The sequence below is a fragment of the Oxyura jamaicensis genome, chromosome 9 (assembly GCF_011077185.1).
Source record: "Oxyura jamaicensis isolate SHBP4307 breed ruddy duck chromosome 9, BPBGC_Ojam_1.0, whole genome shotgun sequence".
In the NCBI taxonomy this organism is placed as follows: domain Eukaryota; kingdom Metazoa; phylum Chordata; class Aves; order Anseriformes; family Anatidae; genus Oxyura; species Oxyura jamaicensis.
Genome location: NC_048901.1, coordinates 2,360,645 through 2,386,374, shown reverse-complemented (window position 1 = coordinate 2,386,374; position 25,730 = coordinate 2,360,645). Strand labels below are relative to the sequence as shown.

Sequence of the window (25,730 nt, the reverse complement as noted above, 5' to 3'; positions counted from 1 at the left end):
AAGTAGCCAACATGTTTTCAAGTGTGAAATTTTTGGTATTATTTTCAAAATGTCAAGTGATGCAGTGGTTCTTGGAGATTAAACCATAAAGTGGGGGATTTTTTTTTATTATTATTATTATTTTTTTCCCCCTATGAAGAACATGTTCTGTCAACATCAACCTTGAGCCACGTTTTTTTCCACATTTTTAAAAACAAGCCCAACCTTGTTGCCTTGAAATTCTTTTATTCGGTTCCTATACAGTTCAGCTTTACTTTCCTGTTCACAAGCAGCCAAATGATGTTTCTCTCCAGCCTGTACATACTTTTCACTTCAGGCAGACATTGCTCCCTACCCCCATTTTGCAATGTACAATTCCCACTTGCAGCATTTTCAGTAAACATGGGATCAGTTGAGTATACAGAAATAGCTTATTCTATAAAATTTCCATTTAAAAAAATAGCAAGTTTTTATTTACAAAGTGTTTGCTACTACAAAGTAATATTTCCTATTGGTTCAAATATACTATTTGCTAATGCCAGTGTTCCTATTAGGAAAGTAAAACTTTGTATATGCGTTTTCCTTTAGGTCTTTGTCAGTGTCTATAGCATGTGTACTACTATCGCTTTTTTTTTCATTGCTCCTCGCCACACACAACGTGATAGTGGAAAGTAACGCTAGTTGATCAGGAAAAAAACACATCAGGATAGCTTAATAGCAGTCTTTCTGCAAAAATACAAGTTTCATTTATAATTTAAAGGTATTTGGAAAGAAAGAAATCCACGGAGAATTCAAAAATCCACAGCAAATTGTTGTACAGAACAAGGTCCCTTTCCCGTCGCGCGCGGCGGTGGCTCCCTGCGGGTCAGCACGGTGCCGGCAGAGGGGCTGCCTGGGCCCGAAGAACCAGGGCGAGCTCCTAACCGAGTTCTCCCAGGTTGGCTCACATAGGGTGAATTATTTCACAGTAGGTGTTTGCGAGATGCAGTGGCACCATATTTGCATGTTTCTCTACCAAAACTTCGCAATCTGAAGTATTTTCCATGTGTATAACCTGGCTTTAGAGACGGGGGAGCATGAGAAACTTGCACAATGGATTTTTGGTAGTGCTGGTGTTTTACTAGGGAAACTTTGGGAGTCACACTTAATCCCTGCATTACAGCAACCAAAGCTATTAACTGTTTAAGTTATGTTAGAAATCTAACAACCCCACCAAAACCTAAAGATTGATCTTGTAGACCTTACCTGTTCTGGTTAATGCCCTACTTTTGCGGCCCTACAGAACTACTCCATGTCATCTTAAAAGTAAATTAGTCAAACGTAAGTTCTGCAGAAGGACTGATGTAGTGACCAACTTTAATAATAAATAACAAAAGGCAATATAGCTCCATGGGAACACTTCAGCTGAAGTTCCAGCGTTAAGGGCTGTGGGTGGGTGGTGGTTCCCTTCCGACTGCCTTGGCCTGTCAGCGTGCCACTGGTGCTACCTGCAAGGCACGGGAAGCAGAGCACCAGGGATTGCTCTGCTTCACTCAGCCTGGATAAGGATAGTGGGCTAAAAGTAGGTCACCGGGAAGGACTCGGTTTGTCTTGTAAAATTTTCCTTAGTGTTGCATAGATGAGTTTAATTTAAATCTACAGCTGGCTTTATGTTGTACGTAGCTGTGTCCTGCTGTCCAGCGGTGCTTATATAAGCCTACAAAGGGTTAAGCATTTAAAAATGGCATTTAAAGGCTGAAGATGCAGCGGGTGCCACTTCCTATAGCCAATGCGGAGTGCTAAGGAGAGGCACAAATCTGCGCTCCTGGGAGACTCCCGTATCTGCTCTGAACTCTCCTGCCTGTCTTACAGATATTTATCTGGCCCATGTCAGCCTGTTTTTCCTACTGGAGAAAGAAAAAATCAAGTTGCTCATTTGCACCATATTGTTCCGATGTGGGAGACTTTTCCCTGGGGTTTGGATGGTTAGATCTCAGACACTGCCCAGATCTGAGCAGGGATTTTTGGTCTGCAGCTTGGGTAGCTGTCCTGAATTGCTGGGTGCTATCAAACAGGTAAAAGTTGGGAAAAAAATATTGTTTTGGCTGACCTTTGGAGTAGGCCAGACAAGGGAGAAGGATTAAAGAAGCAGAATGAACAGTCATTCTCTAACCAGCTGAGATAAACAGTCCCTTTAATTTGCTGCTGTTGTTGTTAGGCTGTTTTTGGGATCATCCCCTCACTGAACTGCCAATGCCAGCTGGGTTAGGTACCCATGCATTTTGCATCTGATTGAACAAGCCAGGAAATACTTGTATGAGCAGCTCTGCAGAGACTTGAAAGGGTGGTATCAGAGCAGAGGGAATGAACAACAGTTTCCTACGGTTGGTTGTGGGGATCTTTTTGGCAATATACCTGGGTCCAGAGCACAGTTGTGCACAGCCTCTTAAAAACACTTGCCAAACTAAATTCTGAGAGATAAATAGGAAAGGCAATCTGATTTGAGAATTCAGGTAAGTCTAAGGCATGAGAATCTCAAGAAGTTGCAGGGCATCAGGCTTTAAGGGAACAACTGCCAGCAGAAAATGAAGTATTCAGAGCTGCTGACGTGCTTGGAAGGGTAGGTGTGTGCTAACCAGCGATTACAAGTGTTCTGTTGGCATAGGTCAAAATGCATTGAGTGGTGTATTTTAAAAACCAATACACAGACCAGCTGTTCTCAGCCTCTTCGCAGTTATCAGCAGAGCTGCAAGAGGCACGGCTTCCCAGTGCCGTGGGTGAGGCGTTCAGCTGCACAATGTGCCCAGCCTCGAGCGACAGAGCCACAGCACTCCTGTCTTCAATGTGAGCCAAGCTCTGAGGAAGCTGAATGGTGCTGCCCCAGAGTATGACTATTGCTAGGAATTTTTAAATCAAAAATATGAGAAGCTATACAGTCTTCCCAGCTTCATTGTACCTGGTTGTTTAAAATACATATGTTCTGAAACTGAGATGCTCTTGCAGTGAAAATTAGGTGAATGGAAATACAAACAAGGTGGTCAGTCGGAAGATGACTACTGGTTTGTTTACTAAATAGTATAGCCTGTGGCTACTAGCTTTGTTTTTAATCAAATCCAAACCCCAAGTATAGTTAGCTTATTAAAATTGAAGTCTTCTCTATAAAGTGCTTGGATATAATGCTCAGCTAACAAGAGGCAGGTAATTATAAAAATGAGCATTGCCCAGGGCTTAGATTCAAATGTCATTTTGAAAAAAAAAGTTTCATCCATGCTCTCGATTTAAAATGGTGGGTGTGGGCAGAAGAAAGAGCACAGAACACTTAAAACCTTAGCTGTTCTAAATTCAGGCATCATTTTATGAATAAGCATGAGTTGTTTGCTTTGTCCATTTGTTTTAAAAATATGATTAAAATTTGGTTATTAGACCTGTTTACATCATGCTACTTGAGGCTGACTTGGTTGTTTGGCACAAATCCTTCTGTTGGTGTGGTGTATGCCCAGCAATTCCCAGCTGTTGAAAAGGATTAGGAGTATTTGGAAACTGTCGTTTAAAAAGCAGACATTAACTATAGTCTTAACCAAAATGCAAATATCTAAAGTGTGGTGTGTGCTAGTTAAGTTAAATTAGTTAAAACCATGCCTTCAGTTGAACTGATGTTGTTTGCTTTAGCCTTTACTTATAGGCATGTTAGATCAGGTGTGATCCCGATCCCTGTAGGTGGATTGTTGCCATTAACTCCAGTGCTGAGTTGAGAAGACAATGGCACAGTTCAATATAAATTTAAAAACCTAAATCCACAAACATTTTATCTATTTTTCATGTAATGAAAAATGCTGTCTCCCACTCCACTTTTTTCACCTAGCTTGTGATGCTAGCAAGTTGAAGTCAAATTTAGATTTGTCAAGCACCATAAAATAAGTCCAGAAATAAAGCTGTTTACTTCAGGATATAGAATAGCATTTACAAACAGCATCACACTGCTTGCCTTCTGAATGCATAACCAAGAACTAGCATTCCGGGAGGCATACCATTTCGTATAGAACGTATACGAAAACTCAAACACTAACTCTGCCCTATGTGAGTTGCCATCCTGTGCCAGGTGCAGCGTGTTTCCTAGCAATGAATACATGGTGCAAGCCAGTAGAGGATGATGGTAACTCAGTGCAACATGGGAAAACCCATCTTGCAACTGACCACGTTATTCTGGAAAATACCTACTGCTGCCTTTCAGAGGAAACTTGCATGTTGAAGCAGCTAAGTACGACTACTGCCATGAGCCTAGCAGGAGCAGTGCGGTTGGTTATTATTCTTAATCTCCTTGTTGCTCATTAACTGCTCAGAGCTCAGTTCAGATGAACATATTGAGTGAGGTCCTGCATTTACCTGTTTGTTGCCTTTTTTTTTTTTTTTTGGAAATACATCAATTAAGTTCAACAAGAATGACGGGAAGGCTTGCCTGAGGTCATACACGAGTGACTAGAGCTGGAAAAGGCCCAGAACTCTCCCTGTTCCCAGACCTTTGTGCAACCACAAGACCACAGTGCTGTAGTTGAACTTCATCCTCAACTGTAACTTGGCACAAAGAATCCTAATTTCCTTTTGAAGTCCCTTTCGCGTGTTCTAACTTGTTTAGTCCTTTGTATTCAACTAGTTCAGAAAAATAACTTCTAAAATCTTGGTTCAACTGTCTAAATAAACGTTATGTGCTCCTAGATTAAAAGAAAATAAAGAAGTTGATAGCTTTGTTTGCCAGAAAGCAAGTAGCTGTGCAGTCTGCTGCTCTGAAAGACAGAGACATCAACGGGAGGAACGTAGTACTGAAGATCTTCCTCCTGCAAAGCAGAAAGCACAGTGGCTACTGATAAAATGCATTCTGTTTCTGGGCAAGAAGCCTTTTTTTTTTTTTTGTCTACATCTTATAGTTCAGAGCTTCTCCTCTTCAGCAGTTGTTTAGTGTGTTGATGGTGGGTTTTTGTTTTCTGAAGATCTGAAGCGGGAAGTGTTAAGAAAGTGTAGGGTTACTTTTGCCCATAATGTAATAGGGGTGAACAATAATTACTTTGGAAAATGCTCCCCTCTTTAGCGTGCCTTAGGATGTCCTGTGTATATTGGGTATCTTTGATCTGCCCTCTCCAATGAAAGCTGACAGGACAATTTTCCAAGAAAAAAAAGGTGTTTTAAAAAATAAACCAGTAATCTTTTAAAATGAAATGTCATTAATGAAGCTCGTAATTCCCTAATGATATGCCTGGAGTTTCTGTTACCTTATCTCCCTCCTCTTATTTCACAAATTTGTCAAGTACATTGACTCTCACAACGTTATTTTGCATTAGTAAAGCTTTTCTTCATCTCGAGGTAGTGCTACAGATTTGGTTGAAGTGAGGTGGTGTAAATCCCTCAGTCTGCTGCTGCCTGCCCTAACTCTACGTGAGATGCGGGAGTTTGAATTATCTGAAAAGTGTCCATGTGGATGCCTTAATGTTTAATGCAGACCTGCACGTGTACTTGTGTGCTCCACACGGTTTTGCCTGTCCTGTGTGTCATGTGCTAACAGCTGCAGGACAGCCAGGCAGCTCTTCAGCTGAAGCCTCAGTTTCTCTTCCTACCTTATTGCTTTTGGATCGTGTGGGCTTGAGTGCCGATGTGTCTGTAAGGGATCGGGGACACGCTGGGCTGGAGCAGTGGTCAGAGCAGCTGAGGGGTATGCTTTGCTGACCTCGCTCAAGCAAATGCAGTTTTCTGAGCTGCCTGATCTCTGACTAGATAGCAGAGCCAGTGTCATTGAGCTCTGACAGCTAATAGAAGGGACAACTACTACTTTTTATTTTTTTGTACTGTATGTAACACTATTCTTATCTGGCTTTACTTTGTAAAAGTAGTTAACTTCAAGACTAGTTAAAATACTGGATGTTAGGACACCGGGAGAACTCTACATCCACAGCGCGTTTTGCTGTCATTCACAGTTTTTTTTAAAGGTTTTTGTGATTGGATGTGATGTGAAATACAGAACACGAAGCCACCTGTTCTAATTTACCAGTTCAAACGGAATTCACTTTGTGTAACTTCAGCCACAAAGTACTTTAAGTAGTTGTTCAATATTGATATTTTTCAAAGGCACATGAAGGTGCTCGCAGTGGAACTTAATTAAAAGCAAATTAGTCTGTCATAATCCAAGCTGACTAGAATGCAAAACATTAAATTACATGCTGTCAAAATTTTATTTTTTTTCCTCAGATTCTGAACTTTTTGTTATGTGAACAACCCACCTTGAATTTGAAAGTACTGCCTGAGATCCTTAACATAGAGGCCTCTTTTTTTTTTTTTTTTCCCTTTGTTAATACATGTGCTATAAAATCGGATGGATTATAAAGTAAGAACAGTAAAGGAGAAGCTATATGGGATACACTACAATCTCGAAATAAAACTTTTCTGCTCTTTTTCCTTGAAAAAAAGCTGGTGCAGAGAATACTGCTATTTTAATCCTGACTGCTTAATAATGGCTAATAATCATCCCTTAGTTATAATAAATTAGGTCTGTAGTATAAATGAACATACGAACCTTTGAAAAGAGACATACTAATGTTACTTGAAGAGTATCTAAAATGGATTTAAACTATTTCAAGATTCATTTAATCACCTGAAATTTATATTACTTTAAGAATCTTCTATACAGCAAATTGAACAGAAAAAAGCAAACATTCTAACAGCCCCTTCTCCCTACAACAATTTTCATACAAGAGTTTTAAATAGCTATTTTAGCGTGTTGTTGTGCACGCTCTCTCTCTTCCCCCTCTTTTTTCTTTAAAGGTAGCACAGCCAAAAGACAATGTGAGAATCGGCACGTGTTGTCTTCCCCTTATCTTTACCTCTTCCCCTTATCTTTACCGGATGGAGAGGAAAGAGACTTGAGACAAAGTCCCCAAATGAAAAATATGATCTTGATGTTTTCTTTGCCAGATCTCCAGGGACTTTGTTCTTTTCCTTGGTTATCGTTGATTAAAAAACCCACTTTGCTCTGTGTCTGCATGTCTCTCTGTTCAGCTACAAAAAGTTTTCAATTTCAGCTTTGGGTGAATTTGTTTTGAAGCTTCCATTTTGCTTCACTGAACACAGTGCAAACCAAGGCAAGAGACATAAGTAAAATCCAAACAGGAGCTCCCATTAAGAATACGTATGAGCAGCATTTTGTGTATTCCATTTTCTACTGTCTTTATTCTGGGGAGGAAGAGTCGTCATCTTCATCCTCTTCATCCTCATCATTGAATGAGCATGGAGTTTCTCCCCGTGATTCAGAGTAGCGTGACGCTGCGCTGCTGGACTGCTGACTGCTCGGGGCAAGAAGCTGCCCAGTTGCTAAGGCCACTTCAGCATCCAGACACAACCCTGGGTTCTCACTAGCAAAACAACAGAAATGTTGGAGTTTAGAGGATTTCTCATAAAGCTTTAAACTTTCTTTTTCACCCCAGCTTTTCCTTTAGGGAAAGAAATTATAACAAGAAAGAAACATCCAAAAGCTTTACGTCAAACAAAGCTAATAGGAAAATTGTTAAAATTTTGGAAAGTAGCATAAAAAAGATTATCGTCTGCCTTTTTTTGTCCTAACCAACAAACGGTAGAATTGCTTGATTTGAAGAAAGCTTAGAGAGTAAATCTGTAAGTTTTGTCAGTACACAGACATGTATGCAAAGTGAGTTGGAGCTATTAAATGCCATGAAAAATGTGTTCCAGAATAATCCTCTGCTCCATTTTTTTAAGGTACAGGCAACCTCCAAGCAAAGTGTGATTATTTTTTTTTAATTTTTTTTTAAATTATGTTTAGACTCTGTGGATTAAACTTCTTCCATGAGAACTTAAGCAATAGTGCATTTGGACATCTAACGTTCTATTATATTCTTCAGAAGTATTGTCAGGCTTTTTTCCACATGTAATTACCTACAGGTAGTCCATGTCCAGACAGGAATTCATGGTTAATCAGAAAAACCCTTTTTATAAGGGCTTGGAAGTGATTCTGTTCCTTTGGAACACAGATATAAAATAACTAGTGTTCAGAATTGAAAGCATGGAGATTTAACCTTTCAAATATAATTAGCAAGCAAGGAAAAGTAAAGAGACTTTCACAATCAAAAATGAAGCTGAACAGAAAACTTCTCGTTTCCTGATATAAATGGTATGAAATAGTGAGGTTACTGAAAGTCCCACAAAGCATCTTTCACTAGCCTTAAATGAAAAAATGTTCTTATTTACCTTGATTTAGAATCAGAAGTGCCTCCTGCTACCTCTAAATGTGAAATTGCTTGTGCTGAATTTGAAAGTAATCCTTGGTTCATCCATGAAAATCCAGCAGACATATCTAGAAGAAAGCATAGCTGTATTCATTATAGCTACTTACAGTTTTTCTTCCTTTTACAGTATTACACCGCATTGTTTGCCAACAGCATCCTGGCCTTTGTTACACCACATTGGCCAACAGCATCCTGGCCTGTATAAGAAACAGTGTGGCCAGCAGGGCCAGGGAGGTGATCGTCCCCCTGTACTCGGCTCTGGTGAGGCCGCATCTCGAGTCCTGCGTTCAGTTTTGGGCCCCTCGCTACAAGAAGGACATGGAGGTGCTCGAGCGAGTCCAGAGAAGGGCTACGAAGCTGGTGAGGGGCCTGGAGAACAAGTCCTACGAGGAGCGGCTGAGGGAGCTGGGCTTGTTCAGCCTGGAGAAGAGGAGGCTCAGGGGTGACCTTATTGCTCTCTACAGGTACCTCAAGGGAGGCTGTAGCGAGGTGGGGGTTGGTCTGTTCTCCCACGTGCCTGGTGACAGGACGAGGGGGAATGGGCTTAAGTTGCGCCAGGGGAGTTTTAGGTTGGATATTAGGAAGAACTTCTTTACCGAAAGGGTTGTTAGACATTGGAACGGGCTGCCCAGGGAAGTGGTGGAGTCACCATCCCTGGAGGTCTTTAAAAGACGTTTAGATGTAGAGCTTAGGGATATGGTTTAGTGGGGACTGTTAGTGTTAGGTCAGAGGTTGGACTTGATGATCTTGAGGTCTCTTCCAACCTAGAAAATTCTGTGATTCTGTGATTCTGTTTGCAGTTGGGATTCCTTAGTTTAGTTTAGAAGAGAAGGTACTGGCAGCAGAGGTTCTTATACTGTAGACGTGTCCTGTTTACCGGAGGTGAAACAGCTGTTCCCTGGTGCTGTTGGGTGCGCTAAGCCTTGCAACTCCTTTGCACTCACAACTGGGGTTGTGTGTGTGAAACTTCTCACAGGAGAATGCACACTGCAGGTGACCCTAGCTGGTAGCTGTGTGCAGTAACAAGTGTCTGAAATGGGGTTTGGTGTCCTTTAGGGAAGTTACAGTTACTGATTGAAGCTACAAAGTGTCCCAACAGCTGCAAATGCCTTTGCTGTTGGGTTTGGGGAAGGCATGGCTGGAGCTGTGGTCATCAGGAGTGCAGCTCACAGCAGCGAAGCCACCAGGGCACTCTGTGTTGCGGGGGTGTGTGTTCGATGGCCAAAGACAGCTGTCTGGGTGGGCTGGCTGTGGTGCGCCTCCTAATCCACTTCCACACTGACCAGGCATGGCCCTCAGCCAGGCCGCAGGGAAGGCCTTGTACCTGCAAGGGGAAAGAGAGCTCTTTCTGCACGGCATGTGTGATGTGTAAGTCACACAGGGACAGGAAATTCTAGGAATAAAATAAGGCTGAATTCCTTGAGTTAATTTGTTAGAAGTGCTTTGAGGGACATAATCGGGTTCCTTATGACCCTTACGATACTTGTTTCCAAGTGCCCTAACCAGCAATGCCTGTCAGCTGGTTCCAGTTGTGCACGTTTCTGCCAGGAGAATCAGAAGAACAAGTCCTTCAGCCAAACTACATTTATATTGCTGTTGTTTTCCATTTGTTTCCTAGATAAATTGTTTCTGTAGACCTACCCGAATTCCATCTCAACACAAAGTTAAAATGAAAGTTGTCAGGACCGCCTAGTTCTTTTTCATGGTGCTCAACTGTAAGCTCAGCAGGCTGCATTGAAGCAGCAGTTAACAATCCCTGCTGTTCTTGTGTGTGCTTAACCAAACCTCTGTTCTGTAGGGCACAATGGCAGAAAAGCATTGTACTATGATGGTATTTGGAATTGTTTTAGTACAGATAAAAGGAGTAACTAAATGTGTTTGTTACATACATTTTCTCATTTGTCTTACTGTGTTCGTCTTAAGCTTTGGTCCTGAGATTTGACAGAGCCCTGCTCAGCACAGGGGCGGTTTGAAGCAGGTTGGCTGTTCCCCCTGCAGCCACACGAAGTGGCTCGCCGTCCCTTAGGAGCCATGGACTCCCTTGTTTTACGCTGTGCAGACTTGAAGAAGTAAGGTATTTTAAATGGCATTACAAAGCAAAGGATAGCAAGCTTGACAGTCTAGCAGAGGGTCTTCAGAACAAGACAGAAAACACCAGTAAGTGGTGGCATTAGGGTGAGCTGTGAGGCCTGAATAGATGAGAACAGTTGATGATGGACCCAGCTGGATGAGCTTCATTAAGACCGACCTAAATGCAGGTTTAGTTTTACACAGAACACGTTCTGACAGTCTCCTCCTGTGTTTTGCAGGAGGTGGCCAAACCATTTGGAATGACAGTGTTGTATTTAGACTAATAAAGTGGATTAGAGAGGTATCACAGAGTTGTTTCCCCTTCTTTTGAAGGGGGTGTACCTGTGTGTACATGCTTAATATTCCAGAAGAGTAACAAGTCACTGCTAGTTATCTTGTGTTCTATTTTTTGGGATAATTGCTAGCTTTTCCTTTTGAAGGGCAGGGTGGAGGAAAGTATGGATTTCATACAATAAGGCAGAAAGAAGGTTCATGGATGATATGTATCCCTGCCTTGTACTTTTATTGCCTCGTGTTCCTAATTCTTTTTTCCAGTTGGGAAAAACAGAAGTGTGTAAGAGGCCGTTCCCTGTTTGGAAGGGACTGCCAAAATAAAAGTATGCCTATGTCTTACTATGTCTAGTAGCATAGTTAAATTCCTAATAGCTTCATGTCTGAACCAGGGAAATTAGCTTGGGAGAACTGTCCCAAGGCATGTACTTGCAGGAGATATACCTGGTAGAAATTGATACTTCACAGGAGAAGGCTCTGAAGAAATACCTTCAGCACCTTTTAGTAGGTAATGCACAAGTAGAAAGTGCTGCGTAGGACTGTTGTTGGTAGCTGAACAAGCTCATTCATTTAATGGGCACTCTCAACGCTTCCATTCCATCTCCAGCCCATTTTCCTTATGCCTGTAGACTGCAAAACACTTCTTCATGCAGGAGAACATAAAGAAATGTTTTAATACGGAAGTCCTAAATTGCACTGCTATCTCTGCCTGCTGCCTTTGCAGCAATGCACAGGTGGGATGCTGTTACCACAACTATTAGTGCCTTGATTTTTATTTCCTGATGTCACCTGCAGTCTCATTTGTAAGAGTGAGGACGCAGTGACAAAAGACAGGACTTGGTTTTGCACTAGCTACCTGTAGTGTGTGTGGCTTAAAAGGCACAGGAGGTGACCTTGGATATGCTTCTACAAGAGTTTATGCTTGCCTCAGTCAGTGACGTTATCTGTTCATCCACCAGTCTCATTTCGTTCTTTACATTTGGACTGTTCTGGTCCAAGCCCTTGGATAGCTAGTTCTGCATGCTAAGTTGTCAGAAATTCCTCTGCCAAGTAACAACCCTGCAGTTTAGTAGCCTGAATTAGCTCATGAAGAGATCAGAGGAAAATAATTGAGTCAGAATAGACAAACGGGCAAGAATATATACTTGGGATTGAGACCCTGGGATGCCATCTTAAGCTGCTGAAAGTGTTGTGTTAAAAATTATATCTCTCTTTCCCTAGTAAGAAGCTGGCAAGTACTGTGGTTGTAAGGTGTTCTCCTGAATGGCTACCACTTGTCCTGGATTACCTGCGCAGCTAAAGCAACACTGCAGCGTTAACTTGTCCGTAAGTTACGCTTGAAGTGCTCTATCCCCTACTTTTGCTCCCTTCTAAGAAACAAGTAAAAATAAGGTCTAAACACATTTGCATCACTGGCAAACAATAGAGTAACAGAAAAATGTGTTATAAAGATGTAGTGGGTTTACGTGGCAAGGTTTTGGTAGCAGGGGGCCATAGGGGCGGCTTCTGTGAGAAGGATCTAGAAGCTGCCCCATGTTTGGCGAGGGCCCCACTGCTGACCAGAGCTGAGCCAGTAAGTGATGTTGTTTGCACATCTGTGAGAGCAGATTTAAGGCAGGGGAAAAAAAACACTGTGCCACACAGCAGCTGGGAGAGTAAGAGGAGTTAGGAATAGCCTTGCAGGCACCAAGGTCAGTGAAGAAGGAGGGCGAGAGGTGCTCCAGGCGCCAGAGCAGAAGTCCCCTGCGGCCTGTGGTGAGGCCCTTGGTGAAGCAGGCTGTCCCCCTGCAGCCCATGGAGTACCACGGTGGAGCAGGGTTCCATGCTGCAGCCCATGAAGGAGACCACGGTGGAGCAGGTGGACCTGCACCAACGGAGGCTGTGGCCTGTGGAAGGCCCCTGCCGGAGCAGATTCTGGGCCGGACCTGCAGCCCGTGGAGAGGAGCCCACGCAGGAGCAGGTGACCTGGCAGGAGCTGCTGCCCGTGGGGGACCCAGGTTGGAGCAGTTTGCTCCCGAGGGATGGACCCCGTGGTATGGACCCATATCTGGAGCAGTTCTTGAAGAGCTGCTGCCTGTGGGCAGCCCACGCCGGATCAGTTCAGCAAGGACTGCATCCCGTGGGAGGGACCCCACAGCACAGGGGACGAGAGTGACCGAGAAGGAGCAGCAGTGAAGAAGCGCTATAGACTGACCATAACCCCCATTCCCCTGTTCCCCTGTGCCGCTCAGGGGAGGAGGTGGAAGAGGGTGGATGAGGGGGAAGGTGCTTTTGGTTTCTCTCTTTTGTTTCTCACTTCTCTAGCTTGTTAGTAATAGTAAGATTTATTGCCTATCTCCCCATGCTGAGTCTGTTTTGCCCATCACAATAATTACTACACAATCTCCTCATCCTTATCTCAGCCCTTGAGCCCCTTTCATCATAATTTCTCCCTGTTCCTCTTTGAGGAGGGGGAGTGGGAGAGCAGTTGTGATGGAGCTCGGCCACTCACCTGAGTAAAACCACCAGAAAAGATGGCTTAAGATGTGTGGATTATCTTTCTCTATGGTGTTAATAGGCCTCAGCTTCTGCTGATTTCTATGGCAGACACCTGAGGATAAACTGATGTAGTTCTTAAAATACATATTTAAAAAACAAACAAACCTTTTTTTTGGTTAAAAAAATAACTCATGAAGTCTATGGAAAACCTAGGAAACTACTTGCTACTTTTTAGCAGGTAACTGCAGGTAACACTTAAAGGTTACACTATATAATCCTGAAAAGAAAATACACTACTAAGATTTTGATGCACAGGATATCAGTCCAGCAGTTCCGAGCTGATTATCCTGATGCTTAATGCAACAAGAAGGTAAGACGTTACTTTTTTTTTTTTTTTTTTTTTTTTTTTTTTAAACACTGAGATGGGCCAGTTATTATTAAGTTAACATTTCTTGCATTGAAATGTTTGAGACTTGGTTTTTCTGACTTGCTGGCTGACCCACTGGGACACGTTAGAGCAGGACAGCAGCAGTTTAGTTCATGGAGTCACCTGCTGTAGGAAAACTTGAATCTTGACTGTAATAAATATACTTTAGTGAATACGTAAGAGACACTGGTTTGCTTTTCTTGTTTAGTAGTCGCTGAAGCTTATGTACACAAGTGTGCCATCATGAGAGCTTTGGAAGTAAGCATGAATCCTAGAAACCAGTGGCTACCCTTGCATTTTACCCCTCCTGCAGTGGAAGAAAAAATGGCTAAAGCTTGCTGAGGTTAAAATGGGAAGTTATGCTTAACTGAAGCTATGCAATCAGGCAAGTGTTCTTTTTTTCAAGTATTGTGCAAAACTTTTAAATGTTTCCCTTATTTGTCGGCTCCATTAGAAACCTTTACCATGCGATTCATACCATGAACTATAGATTTATGTTGTGTAATTAAGGTGCAAGCAACAGATGGAAGGAAGAAATAATTCTTTGAAAGAAATATACACATCCTAGTAACAACACTTCTGGACTAATTCTTTCAGAGGTTGAAGCAGATAAATGTAAACTGTGTCTAAAAAGTACATGACCTGCCTCAATGCATTTTAAGTAAAAATACAGATCAACTAAAATTCTAGATAGGTTTCTGGCTGCTGATCGGCTACTAGGGAAACAGCCCTCGTCACAACTTCCTTTAAGAATATGCAATCTTAAAATCTGTTTCTGTCATTTAGTTTCTTTGAAACAAAGTCTGTTTTTTTCCTTGCACAGGGACGTTGTGGCTGTTTGCCTTCAATGCTTTCAATTAAAAAACCCCACACCAGTACATTGGTGTGATTGATTTTTTTTCGAAACAAACTAATCACTCATTTAGACGTGTGGTTTTATTGTTTAATCTCAAAAAGCTGTTTTTATACAGTAAAGAGTGCAATGAAAGGTATCTCTTTAAAGTAACCCTATTCTCTGAAGATAAATTAATGCAGTATTAAAATTAAATAGAAAATTTTATTTTGCTCTTCAATACATGGGAGCAATTAAGAAATCAAAGACTTTAACACTATTAAAAGATGGGATTCTGTTTTTCTCTACTTTGACGTTGGTGGTAATTCATGTGATAAAGAACTTTTAGTTGAACGAACTTGCAAGGAGCAAGGCAAGACCAGGACAATGGGACCAGAATAAAAAAGTTTTGATTAATATAAGCACATTTGAAGTAGTTTGAAATGTTAGGCAATGTAAAATGTACTATTTTTAGTGAATGAACTGAATTTCAATTTATATACAGCTATTTTTTGACATACCTCATATTTAAGGAACTTTCATTCATAATTCAGTAGTATCAAGAATACAAAGATGCATGTTTAGCTTCCTTGTTACTTAAGTTCAGTCACTCTTAAATTACACACCAGTTTTAGTACAAAGCCTGCATTTAAAAGATCCTGCAATGAACATTAAATATTGCCAAGAGAAGGGAACTCACTTAGTGAAGTTTAAGAAAGATGTGTAAGAGACAGTTTAATACTACTGTCATTTAAACAAGACCAAAACCTAGTTGGTAGCGAAGTCAGGACAGAAGCTTTCTGTCACCCCTATCTTCAAAAATGACAGTCTGTATCCAATAATTTGTTGAGTAACATTTGCTTTACAGATGAAGTGCCTCCAGAAACATGAAGCAAATGTTGGGCTAAGTTTTAAATTTAGGTACAGCAAGAGGAATGCAATCTGACAATAGCTAAAGGAAGCGATTACAAATTTAAGTAGCTCCAGTGATGCAACACTGAAGGAGATGCGGATTTGAGTCTGTTTAAGGTATGACCCGATCTAGCAGAATTGCAGAATCACAGAATAGTCTAGGTTGGAAGAGACCTGCAAGATCACCGAGTCCAACCTCTGACCTAACGCTAACAAATCTTCCACTAAACCATATCCCTAAGCTCTACATCTAACGTCTTTTAAAGACCTCCAGGGATGGTGACTCAATACTAGCAGTATTACTAAGGGAGGTGAAAACCTCTGCATGAGACACCTAACATGGGACTCTGGATTCTCTTCTTCCCCTGCAGGTGCTCAGTTCTCAGGTGGCATGTGCTGTCTCCATGTGTTATCCGAGTATCTCTGCTTTACACGTTAAGTGTAGAAATGACTGGCCCTGACAGTAGCACAGACCCACCTCCAGTCCACGTATTTAAGAATGCACAGCACAGCACGCTGAGCACATTGACATCGACAGAGATAGGGAGAATTCTTAGCAGTTTGCCTACCTCAGCAAAGTGTAAATGCAGCTGGTTCACATACAGACTATAATCAACTATTACAAGATGCTCTTTTTCTTCCCTTTCCTATCCTTCTTCATCTTGGGAAGAGGTCCGTTCTTCCAGGTTGCTCCTCCGCACATGCACAGTTATCCAAAAGTAATGTTAACCCATGGAAGGACTGTGTTCTTGCTGTCACTTTAGTTAGTTAAGAAATAATTACTTCGTAAGGTAGTTAACTTGGAAATTTGTTGTTATAAATTGTTATCAGTGTGAATTAAGTTTACAGGACAAGTGTGATAAACCTTCCAAATGTAGCCGTAGAACAACTGCTTCCCTCTGGCTTACATCTAACTTCAGATGTCACACATTTATGCAGGTTAACAGCATTAAATTTGCGTCAGTTAACTAATGTTAGGAATCTGATCAGGAACTATTTAAAAGTGACAGCTGACTTACCTGTGATGTAGCCTTCTAAAGCTTTTGGCACCAGTGACTTTGCAGTTCTTAGGTCTTCAGCTGAGCATCTGCCTGCCTCAAGTCCAAAGGACATTCCCATTCTCTTCAGCACCTCACTGTCATCGTGAATCTCAAAAGTGTTATCAAAATTAAAGAGGTATTCAAATCTGCATGTAAAAAGCCAAAGTGAGATGGTTTAGTGAAGCATAGCTTTGCTTTTTTTGCCCTTTTTTGGGGGAGGGGTGGGGTGAGGTGGGTTTGTTCTGAGTGAGGTAAATGGTGAGTCTTCGTTACCCGTAAAGGGTCCTTACAAAAAAAAGTGCTGCAAATGATTTTTCTCTTCTGCTTCTGTGACTGGCATGCCTACAAGGTTTAAAATGGTGCTTTGCCAATTAAAATGACTTTACCATTACAGGAAAAAAGGCTAAAATTTTCTACCTTGTTAAACAGATTCAAAGGGGAATAGGCTGGTCTTAATAAATATGAACCTTCATCTGTACTAAATCCAGTACTTTTAAAGGTCACCTGCAGCCCTGTCACTGAAGTATTTTGTTTTTACTTCGTTTATATTTAACTTTCTGTTCTAATCTGCAATGCTCCTCCTGTGAACTGACCTATTTACCTTGGTATAACTTTGCTTTTTGGATGCATTTGGATGAAGCTAGCAGAGCAGGCTGTTTGAGGTCTTGTATATTCAAAGCCTAATGGTTCTGCTACAGGATTCTCAAAATGTTTTTCACTGCATATACAAGCAGAAATAGTAACGTAAACTTAAGCGTTAACAATAGCAGGGGCATCTAGACTAGCCTTATACTATAATCCCAGGCTATTAAAAGCCTGGACAGCACCGGCCCACTGATTACAATAGAAGGCTTGTTCCCAGTAACTCATTTTTTGCTGCCAAATCCTCACCTCTGAAAAAAACAATCTATCCATGAAATATAAGCTTTAAAAGATAACTCCACTGGTGGGTCAGTCATTCGCCCAAGCTCTTTTGTCATCTATGGATTTTCTTGATTGTGCTTTGTGCTTTAAACAATTAAACAAACAAACCTGATCCAGTAAGTTTGGAAAAGTCTTTTGTGCTTCCATACAGAAATTGCACCTATACACGTATGTGCTTTGTTCTGAGTGTAGCTGTCCTAGTTACAGACGTCACTTCTTCTGTGACTCATGCAGTATTACTTGAATAACCCATATTGCTTATGCAGCTGTACTTATTTAAGCATAACCGCATCAAAAGGGAAAACAAGCTGTCCCTATACCTTTAATTGGTGCAGTTATTTTCCTGCAGTCTGGGCTGCTGCAGCTGAAGTCATGCAGCTATGTTTAAACAAACGGGATGGGAGACCAGTGTCATAGTGAACTGGCAGGCTGTATACTAACTAATAACTGAATTCAGCTTTTATGGCCCAGGACTAAGTATTTATTAATAGCTCCGCATTTTTCCTCCCGTGTGTTGTGGCCAAACACTGGCTATGAGGAAGGAGTGGAATGCAACACACTAACAGTAATACTTCTCCAGTATCATTTCTAGCATCCTGCAGCCTCTGATGCAAGAGTTCTCTACACATCTTCTGCCTTTGCCATAAATAGCTATTTGACAATTTTCTTTCAGTGACTTAATGTGAACCCTTTTTGAACTTACATAAACGTCTGGCATGTATATCATCAAATGGTGATCGGCACAGACAGACTGTTACAAAACCACTTATATTCTTTTTTTCTAAAACCTGTCACCTGATAACTTCTCTTAATGGCTCCTAATTTTAACTTTAATAAGAAACTGTGAACAGCTATTATCTGTGCACATTCCTCAGGTCAGCCATGATTTTATAGACATCTGTGAATCCACTGCTCTCTCTTCCTAGGCCAAAGAGCCCATCTGTTCCTTCTGTGAAAGTCTGTTCCTAGCTTCATTCACTCTTGCTGCCCTCCTGTGTCTCTCTCCTGGTTCTGCTACACTTTTTTTCCAAGAACAGGACAACAGATAATATTCCAGATATAAAAGCACTATACACATCAGGTTTACACTGTAAAACTCTTTAACTCTTTTTACTCTTTTTCCTAGTAATTATTAACATTGTTTTGCCCATTATCGAGAAATCAACTTTTGTTCTCACAGAATGACCTCCTGGACTGCCAACTCAGTGCTAAAAGCTGGGTCCAGAGGCCAGTACTGTGTATGGAAAGTTTGGGTACGTTTCCTGTTCCTCTCCCTTGGTAAGTGTAAATTTGATTAACAATAAATTTCATCTGCCATTGTGTAATCTCCATGTTGGCATCTGTTTATGCCATCTACTATTCTAGTTCAGTCAACATCCATTTTTATTTCCTTGGATAACTATTGCCAGCTAACTCCTTGTCTCACGGTTATGGAAGTATTTACGCAACCCAGCAGGGTTTCACTGTTATTCCCCCTCACTAAAACAGCCAATAATTTGGTTTCCTTTTCTTGCCTAGCATTCAGCCTGTTATTAAATTAATGAATGAATCTTTTATTTTATTCCCAGTCACTTATTCTGTTTAAGGCCTGCTATGGAGTGGCCCTGTGATCCCAGCCAGATTACTCCGTCCCATGCTCAGCGAGACAGGAAGACTAACACGGATCGGGTGACATCATACTACCCAGTCTGTGTGTGACCTATCTAAATCTTTGTAACATCTGCTAACTAGTCTGATTATTGATCAGTTTAACATAAAAAGAAAAAACCCAACAGTGTCATATTTGCTACCTTCTGTTCTTTTGGTACTGAAGTGAGTTCAGTGTTAGCGTTGTGCTTCCCACTTAAGCTTCTTTGCAGTGCTTGGGTGAGCACCATCTGCTCCTGCCAATTTGTTACTATTCTCATGGAACTACTCTACCAACTTTGGGATAAATCCCCTGCCAGATCTCTGATGTCCAGATATACTTACAGAAAGTTTTACCATGAAAAATACCCTTAAACTCCAGCCTCTGGAGGTAACTAAGTTACATAGAGGAGGGGCTTTTGTTATGTTTTTTTTTTTTGTTTGCTTGTTTTCACTCACTTGTAGTGAGGCTTTATTTCCTTTGTCTACTCCCTTATACAGCTTGGTTATATAAACTGAAATATCAATAGCTTAGATAATTTTGGCATGCTCAGTTTTAGTAGTAGTGTTTTCTTACAGTTTGAGATTGTAGGGAACGTTTTGTACTTCCCTAAACACCAAAAGTCGGTTTCGTTTCTGACAACTTTAAAGCAGTGGTTCTGAAGTTCCGGTATGAAATTGTTCAACTTACTAATGATGTAAAACCTAAATACAGAGCACTGTTTAAAAAAATGTGGTAAGAACTGCACCATGTATCTATAAAATACAGGTATAGTTAAGCTGAAGCACTACTGATCTTAAAATTACATGCTGTACAGCATTTCTACCTTCAGTAGCATTATTGTGGTATGTTGGTGCTTACCAACCTGAGAACAGCTCAGTTTTTATCGCATGCTAATTGACTCAATACAGTTCAATTCAGGATTTGTACACTATAGAATGAAACCCTTAACCTAGGGCATTAAGGTAAAGCCAGCTATTTTCAGGTAATGAACTAGTTATGATCGGACTAACCGTGAATATAATAGCACCTCTCACACTTTCAGCCACACTTTCACAGGATGAAGTGCATCAGCACCCAGAGGTATGTAAGTGAAGGGTCTTCAGGTAAACAAGACTGCAGTGTATAGCAGTGTGCTTACAAAGGCAAACTGCTGTATCATTTACTTCTCTTTTTTTTTTTTTTTTTCCCCTCAAAGAACTAGATACAAAGGTTTTCCTATTTGAAGATAGCAAGAGATGTTATCTCTTTCAAAATTATTACTTCCACTCCTAGGATGCTACTTCTGTGTAATGGATCACCTTGCGTTTCTGACTAAATGTATCTATGGCACATGGCAAATAAGAATTGAAGCCACTGGCTTGAATAGCTTTTTTTAAACCCAAACCAAATGGCTTTATTAAAAGCTAGCGCTGTCCTAGTATATGTAACTTCATTCACTTCTTTCTCCTGTGCAGTGAATGCTCCTTAAAATACCAGTGTCAAGTGCCTTTTACAACAGCGGAAGTCAGCTTGTTTTAACTAGTGGTTGTAAAGCAATGACTATAAACTCATTCCTGTTAACACTGCAGTTGGATTAAATATAATAACAAAAAACAACAAACGAAGCCAAACTCCCTTGAAGTAAGTGACCATGGAAATTTAAATGCACAATTACTTTAAATAAACTAGGACACTTTCTCTAATTAGTTCAAACAAAAATTCCAGTCCACAAATAAAGCAAAATTCTAAAACTTGATTCCATTAACACTTACTTATCGCTTGATATGCTGCAGTCAATGACTGTTCTTTTGCTAGTGTTGACTATTAAGAAAGGCAGCTGTATTGTTGAGTTCAAAGCGGGAGGGCCTTGATTTTGTTGTTCATTTTGCTGATTTCTTTGTACCAAGTTTTTGAATGCTATTTGCTGTAGAAAGAAAGAAAAAAAAAAAAAAAAAAACAAAAGGAAGACAACAGTGTTTCCAGGAAGGGGAACTTCATAGATATTATTTACAAACTCTCAATACCTCCAGTGATGTTCAGTCAAAAGGTAAGCTGTGCCCTGACTTCCACTTCACACTAATAGTGAAGCTTGTCAGGAACAAAGTTAAACCTGGCAAATTTTTATGCCTCTCTTGCTCAACCCCTGGAGATGAAACAACGGAGCAATAACGTGTGGTGAGAATGCTTCCTCACACCTTCTGAAAAGGCGCTGGATTCACAGGTCTCCTCTGCTATCTTATATGCATAATTACCACAGATTAGGAGCTAGTTACAAATTACAGCATCCTCCCTTTCTCAGCATCTGTATTGTCCCCCCTTCTCATCCATCACCCTATTTTCTCAGAAGAGTTTATTTTGAAATTCTGCTTTAAACATTTTAAACAGGTGCTGTTTGTGACACCACCCCCTCTCTACTGAATTCTTGCATCGGACTGCGTATGTATGAAAATAAGTTTTTAGTATTGTTATACTTCCACCAGGAACAAAAATAGCCTTATTGCCTATAACTTCATACAAAACTTTGACTGCATTTACATTACTGAATGCCTGTGCAGAGATCAAAACATTTAACAATGCTCATAACTGTATTTATAAGCAATTACTTTATAAACAAAGATACATTTGAAATACATTTCTGCAGTCGATGCTAAAACCGAAGTTCTACTTAGGTAAATAAATATATTTCAAAGTTTTCCTAGATGCACATCAGAACCTAAAAGACCTAGTTTTGCCAGCCTTTCATTCTTAGGATCCAGAAGTATTTATCTCCCCTAGAAGAACTCCATACATACTTACCTAAGTTCAGGTTACAAATTTTACAGCTTAGAATAAAATAATTTAGTTCAATTGAAACTAGCCAGAGAAGGTAACTAGGGGTCTTCGAGTTGTTCCCATTCCCACTAATTCTTACAGAGCTTCAGCAGAACGCTTACAAAAGGCTGTGGCACACAGAGGCAGTGTGTTGTAGGTAAAAATGAATCAGGATGTGAGGGCAAGTGGTTCCCCACACCAGAAACGTCTCAAGTGTGAAGCTTTTCTTCTCTAGTATATCAGAGCTGCTAAACAAAACTAGAAAGAAGTTCTAACATGATGGACTCTTACTGGTTAATTTAATTTATATAAAATGTACTTTAAATTAAATATATACCTGCAGCAGCAGTTCTTGTAGCTGTGCTCGCTTCTCTTTTATCCGTTCAATCCTCTTCTGTTTTTCTATCTTAAAATATAAATGTATATATGTCATGGTAAGTATTCAGTGACCTAGTCTGTTCCGCTCTGCCAGACTGAACAGACGTTAGAACTACATCAGTGTGTGAAAAATCCCCATTTTCTCTGTAAACGGTGGTGAATTCCCTGGCACAGTAAGTAACTTTCAAGTCTTTTCAGCCCTACCCACTTACAATATAGTCTCTTCTTCAGAAAGACTAATCACATAGGCACGAGTGTTTCCATAAACTAGGACTATGCATATGCATAGTCCTTGGGTGCATGAATTTTCCAAGTTTCTTCAATAGATAATACAGCAAAAGCAGATTTCTTACTGTATCTAGAAAGACAATTAATGTCACCTGAACAAGAAACCGTTCTGTATCGGACAGGCACCCCCCACATTGTAAGATAGCTCATGTCACAAGTAGCACAAATATAATGCACATTAAGGTGTGTTTGCATATAGTCATTACAGGAGTTTGCAGTAAATACAGTAACTTGTGCTTTGGATTTATGGAGTGTTTAGCCTCAAGGACAAGCAACATCTGTGCACTTAAATTCTGGCATCCCTGCAAAAACACGGCAACTCCTAGCCTGCTGGAAACATAACAATGCAAGTACCCAATAACTATTTTTTTTTCTGCTAGTTCATAACTAGTATTTGACATCCTAGCAAAAATATTTTTCAATTTAATTTCCTTTCATTGATGCCTCCAAGCACACACTAATAACAGAATAGTTTTCCTTTCAAACGTACACAGTTTGGTCAATGTAACAGTACTTAAGTTCTTTTGGCTTTCTTACAATTAGTTTGGGCTCCTACAGCCTTCAATCTCAGGAGTTAACCCTGATACCATGAATGTTCATTTTCTAAGGTAAACAGTTTTTAAAACTTGTGTAATATTGTGCATTTGTGTATACCAAATAAAAGTGAACTAAGCATATACAATAAACATATCAATGAGGTTAAAACCACACAACTCTTAAGTTTCTAAGCGCCATTATCACAACCTGTGTACTACACAGAAATTTCCATTTCCCTCACTTTACCTCTAGGTTCTGACATTCCTGAGCTGAGTTTGTAGGAAGGCCGATCCACCTAATTTCCTTTTTCTCCTTTGAAATTATGTTCATTGCCATCAGCACGTTAAGGGCATCGTAAACTCTCCGTCTAATATTTTTCTGATCGTAAGCCTGCTAAGAAAACAGCTCAGCATTAATAACAACCGAAGGTCTCAAAAATAGAACACATCCTTTATAGAGAAGTAAAGGCAGTTTTAAAGTGAGAGTGAAAGGCAGTTTTAAGTGAGAGTGATATTAAAACAGGATGCCTTCATCTGCGCTATTGCTTGGATACCTCACCAATGTTGTTTGCAAACAAAAGCTTCAGGCCTGCCTAAAGCCTCTGGGCAGCACTTCCCATCATGGCAAGTCCGCTACAGGTGGAGAGCCTAACTAGACCTCATCTAGTTGGGACTGAGCATTTTTTGAAGCGATTTTTTTTGGCAGACTTGCTTGCTTATAATTTAGATGGAGTTTAATTCTCCATTTTAATTCTGTATTTTAGTATGGAATTTGATATACTAACTTAAGGGTATGCTTTATACTTCCAAGGTAGTTAAGTGAGGAAAACTATGGCATGTGGCAGGATAGCACAACAACAGCAGGAAGAGAATTCCATGATAAATCAGCCAATTTTGTAATGGTAGAAAAAAAAAAATCAGTGCGTTCACTTACCGAATCTGCAGCTAGGTGGCTGTTAGAATTTGTGAATTCTGACACCAGCTCATCAGCAACTTCGTTGTATGAAGTTGTTCCTTTACGTTGAACTTTTTCACATACTTTCATTGAAAAATGCCTCAGACCTTTCCCATTTTTATCTCCTTTTTTGCATCTTTTACTGTAAAGAGAAAAGTAATTATTTTAAGATGTTGACATTTAATAAGCATACTTTCCTGCTGCATATAATTTCGGTGTATTTTTTTCTTTTAATTTCAAGTTAATTTTTAAATTTAGGTATTCTGATTTGCTTTGATTTACTTTTTAATTAAATGTTCTTCATAGGTGTTATGTTAACTGTATGACAAATGTCACTGGGTTCCAAAGACATGCTAGAACAATTTAAGACTGAAAATTTTATTTCCTTCTTGACAGTATTATGGACACTTGAAAACCAAAATACTTTAATAAGCAAGACTTGCCTGACAGAACAAAAAAAAAAAATACCTTTCTCCTGTGCATTTCTTAACAAAAAAGAATTTGCAATTACAATCTTTGTATGCATGTTTCAACAGAAGCATTTAAAATGCATATATGATTTTTTTAAGTTACTATTTTAGAAGTTGGTTTGCTAACATGTTTCAGGGAGAGGTGTTATTTTACAGAAATAGCCCTAGTTCTGTCCACTGTAGCAAGCTAAGAAAAACAAAAAATTAAGAATGCTTTTGAAAATTTTGCATGTATTTAAGAAAACAGGACACTGGAAAACATGATAGAACAAAAGAATAGCAGAAGAATAAAATAAAATACAAACCAAAAAAACAACAAAACTTTCTAAACCCTACACAGTTATTCGATTTGAGTAAATGTGATGGGTAAACAAACAACACCTTGAATGCATCCAAAGAAGTTTTGGAAGCAAAGAAACAATTATTTAGTGACAGGTATTTGTCACGTAGGAAACTAGATCAATCCTCTTTCTGAAGATGTATTGCATTTTTCACAACTCCAATTTTGCCTGTAACAGTAAATGTAAATACATCAGAAGTAAATATAAATAATAAATGTAAATATTAGGAAGTGATGACAAAGAGTACTGACTTATAACTACAAACAATAACATACTATGTAGTTTTTACTGTGGAGGAGTGAAAACTGATTAAAGCGGGACCTGGACACCCAGCTCCCTGAAAGGCGGATTTGAAGAGGCAAACAAGGTATGGCCATGTAAATGAAACGTGTGTTCAATAGTACTCACCTTTCTGAAAAATCTGATTCTATAAATTCTCGAGTCCTCTTTCTGTCCCTATGAGAAGATAATTCAAACTTATATTAAACCTGTATTTTATTTTTAGACCAATAATATCGATGTATTTGGTAGCTAGCTAGGTAATGTTTGCCATTAAACAAACTGAAGGAAGAAATCTGCACCCAAAGATTGACAAAATTTGAAGAGAAAAAGGGTAGGACTTCGGAGGTTGTCTAAGCTCACTGTCAGACAGTTAGGAAACTTTTGTTCCCAATTTTACCATGTTTTGCCCAAATAATTTTAGGGAATTGCACCTGGAACTACAGACGTACTGATGTGAGCTTGGTAACCAAATGCCATCAAACCAAAAAGCTGTACTCCTTTGAGAACTCCTATTGACAATTCTCCTACGTTAAAGACATTGCTTTTAAACAGTGCAGAAGATATGTCCTATATTTACAGGATATTGAATGGTTTGGTATCTTTAAACACAAAACAAAATACAAACAATAAACTTATGTTCTATGTTGATACTGTCATAACAGAGATACTCCAAAGACGTAGTCGCTATGAATGTTGCACAGGAGCAGCAGTCACCAGTCAGTGGCAGCTTCCTTACAGCTCTGTTTATTAACTACAGCAAGACTTCAGAAGCTGTAATCCAAACTTTTCTCTTACTCTTGCAGCTGATATAATGCACGATGCTTGGGAACTGTCAGAGTCAATTAC

The 25,730-nt window shown here is 40.0% G+C and overlaps 1 protein-coding gene across 13 annotated transcripts in view; it reads right to left on the bottom strand.

Annotated features, from left to right (window-relative positions):
• Positions 1 to 208: 208 nt before the first annotated feature.
• TFDP2 (transcription factor Dp-2) overlaps positions 209 to 25,730 on the bottom strand; it is a 53,766-nt gene continuing 28,244 nt past the window's right edge. For 12 of the 13 annotated variants that reach the window (XM_035335023.1, XM_035335034.1, XM_035335026.1 and 9 more), the window contains 8 exons: positions 25,011 to 25,058; positions 23,771 to 23,933; positions 23,084 to 23,230; positions 21,972 to 22,040; positions 20,596 to 20,747; positions 16,270 to 16,436; positions 8,203 to 8,308; positions 209 to 7,352 (listed from right to left, as the gene is read on the bottom strand). In XM_035335023.1, coding sequence (XP_035190914.1) covers positions 7,169 to 7,352; positions 8,203 to 8,308; positions 16,270 to 16,436; positions 20,596 to 20,747; positions 21,972 to 22,040; positions 23,084 to 23,230; positions 23,771 to 23,933; positions 25,011 to 25,058 — 1,036 coding nt within the window. In that variant the 3' untranslated portion in view covers positions 209 to 7,168. The remainder of the gene's footprint in view (positions 7,353 to 8,202; positions 8,309 to 16,269; positions 16,437 to 20,595; positions 20,748 to 21,971; positions 22,041 to 23,083; positions 23,231 to 23,770; positions 23,934 to 25,010; positions 25,059 to 25,730) is intronic. The other variant, XM_035335029.1, reaches the window with a different exon arrangement.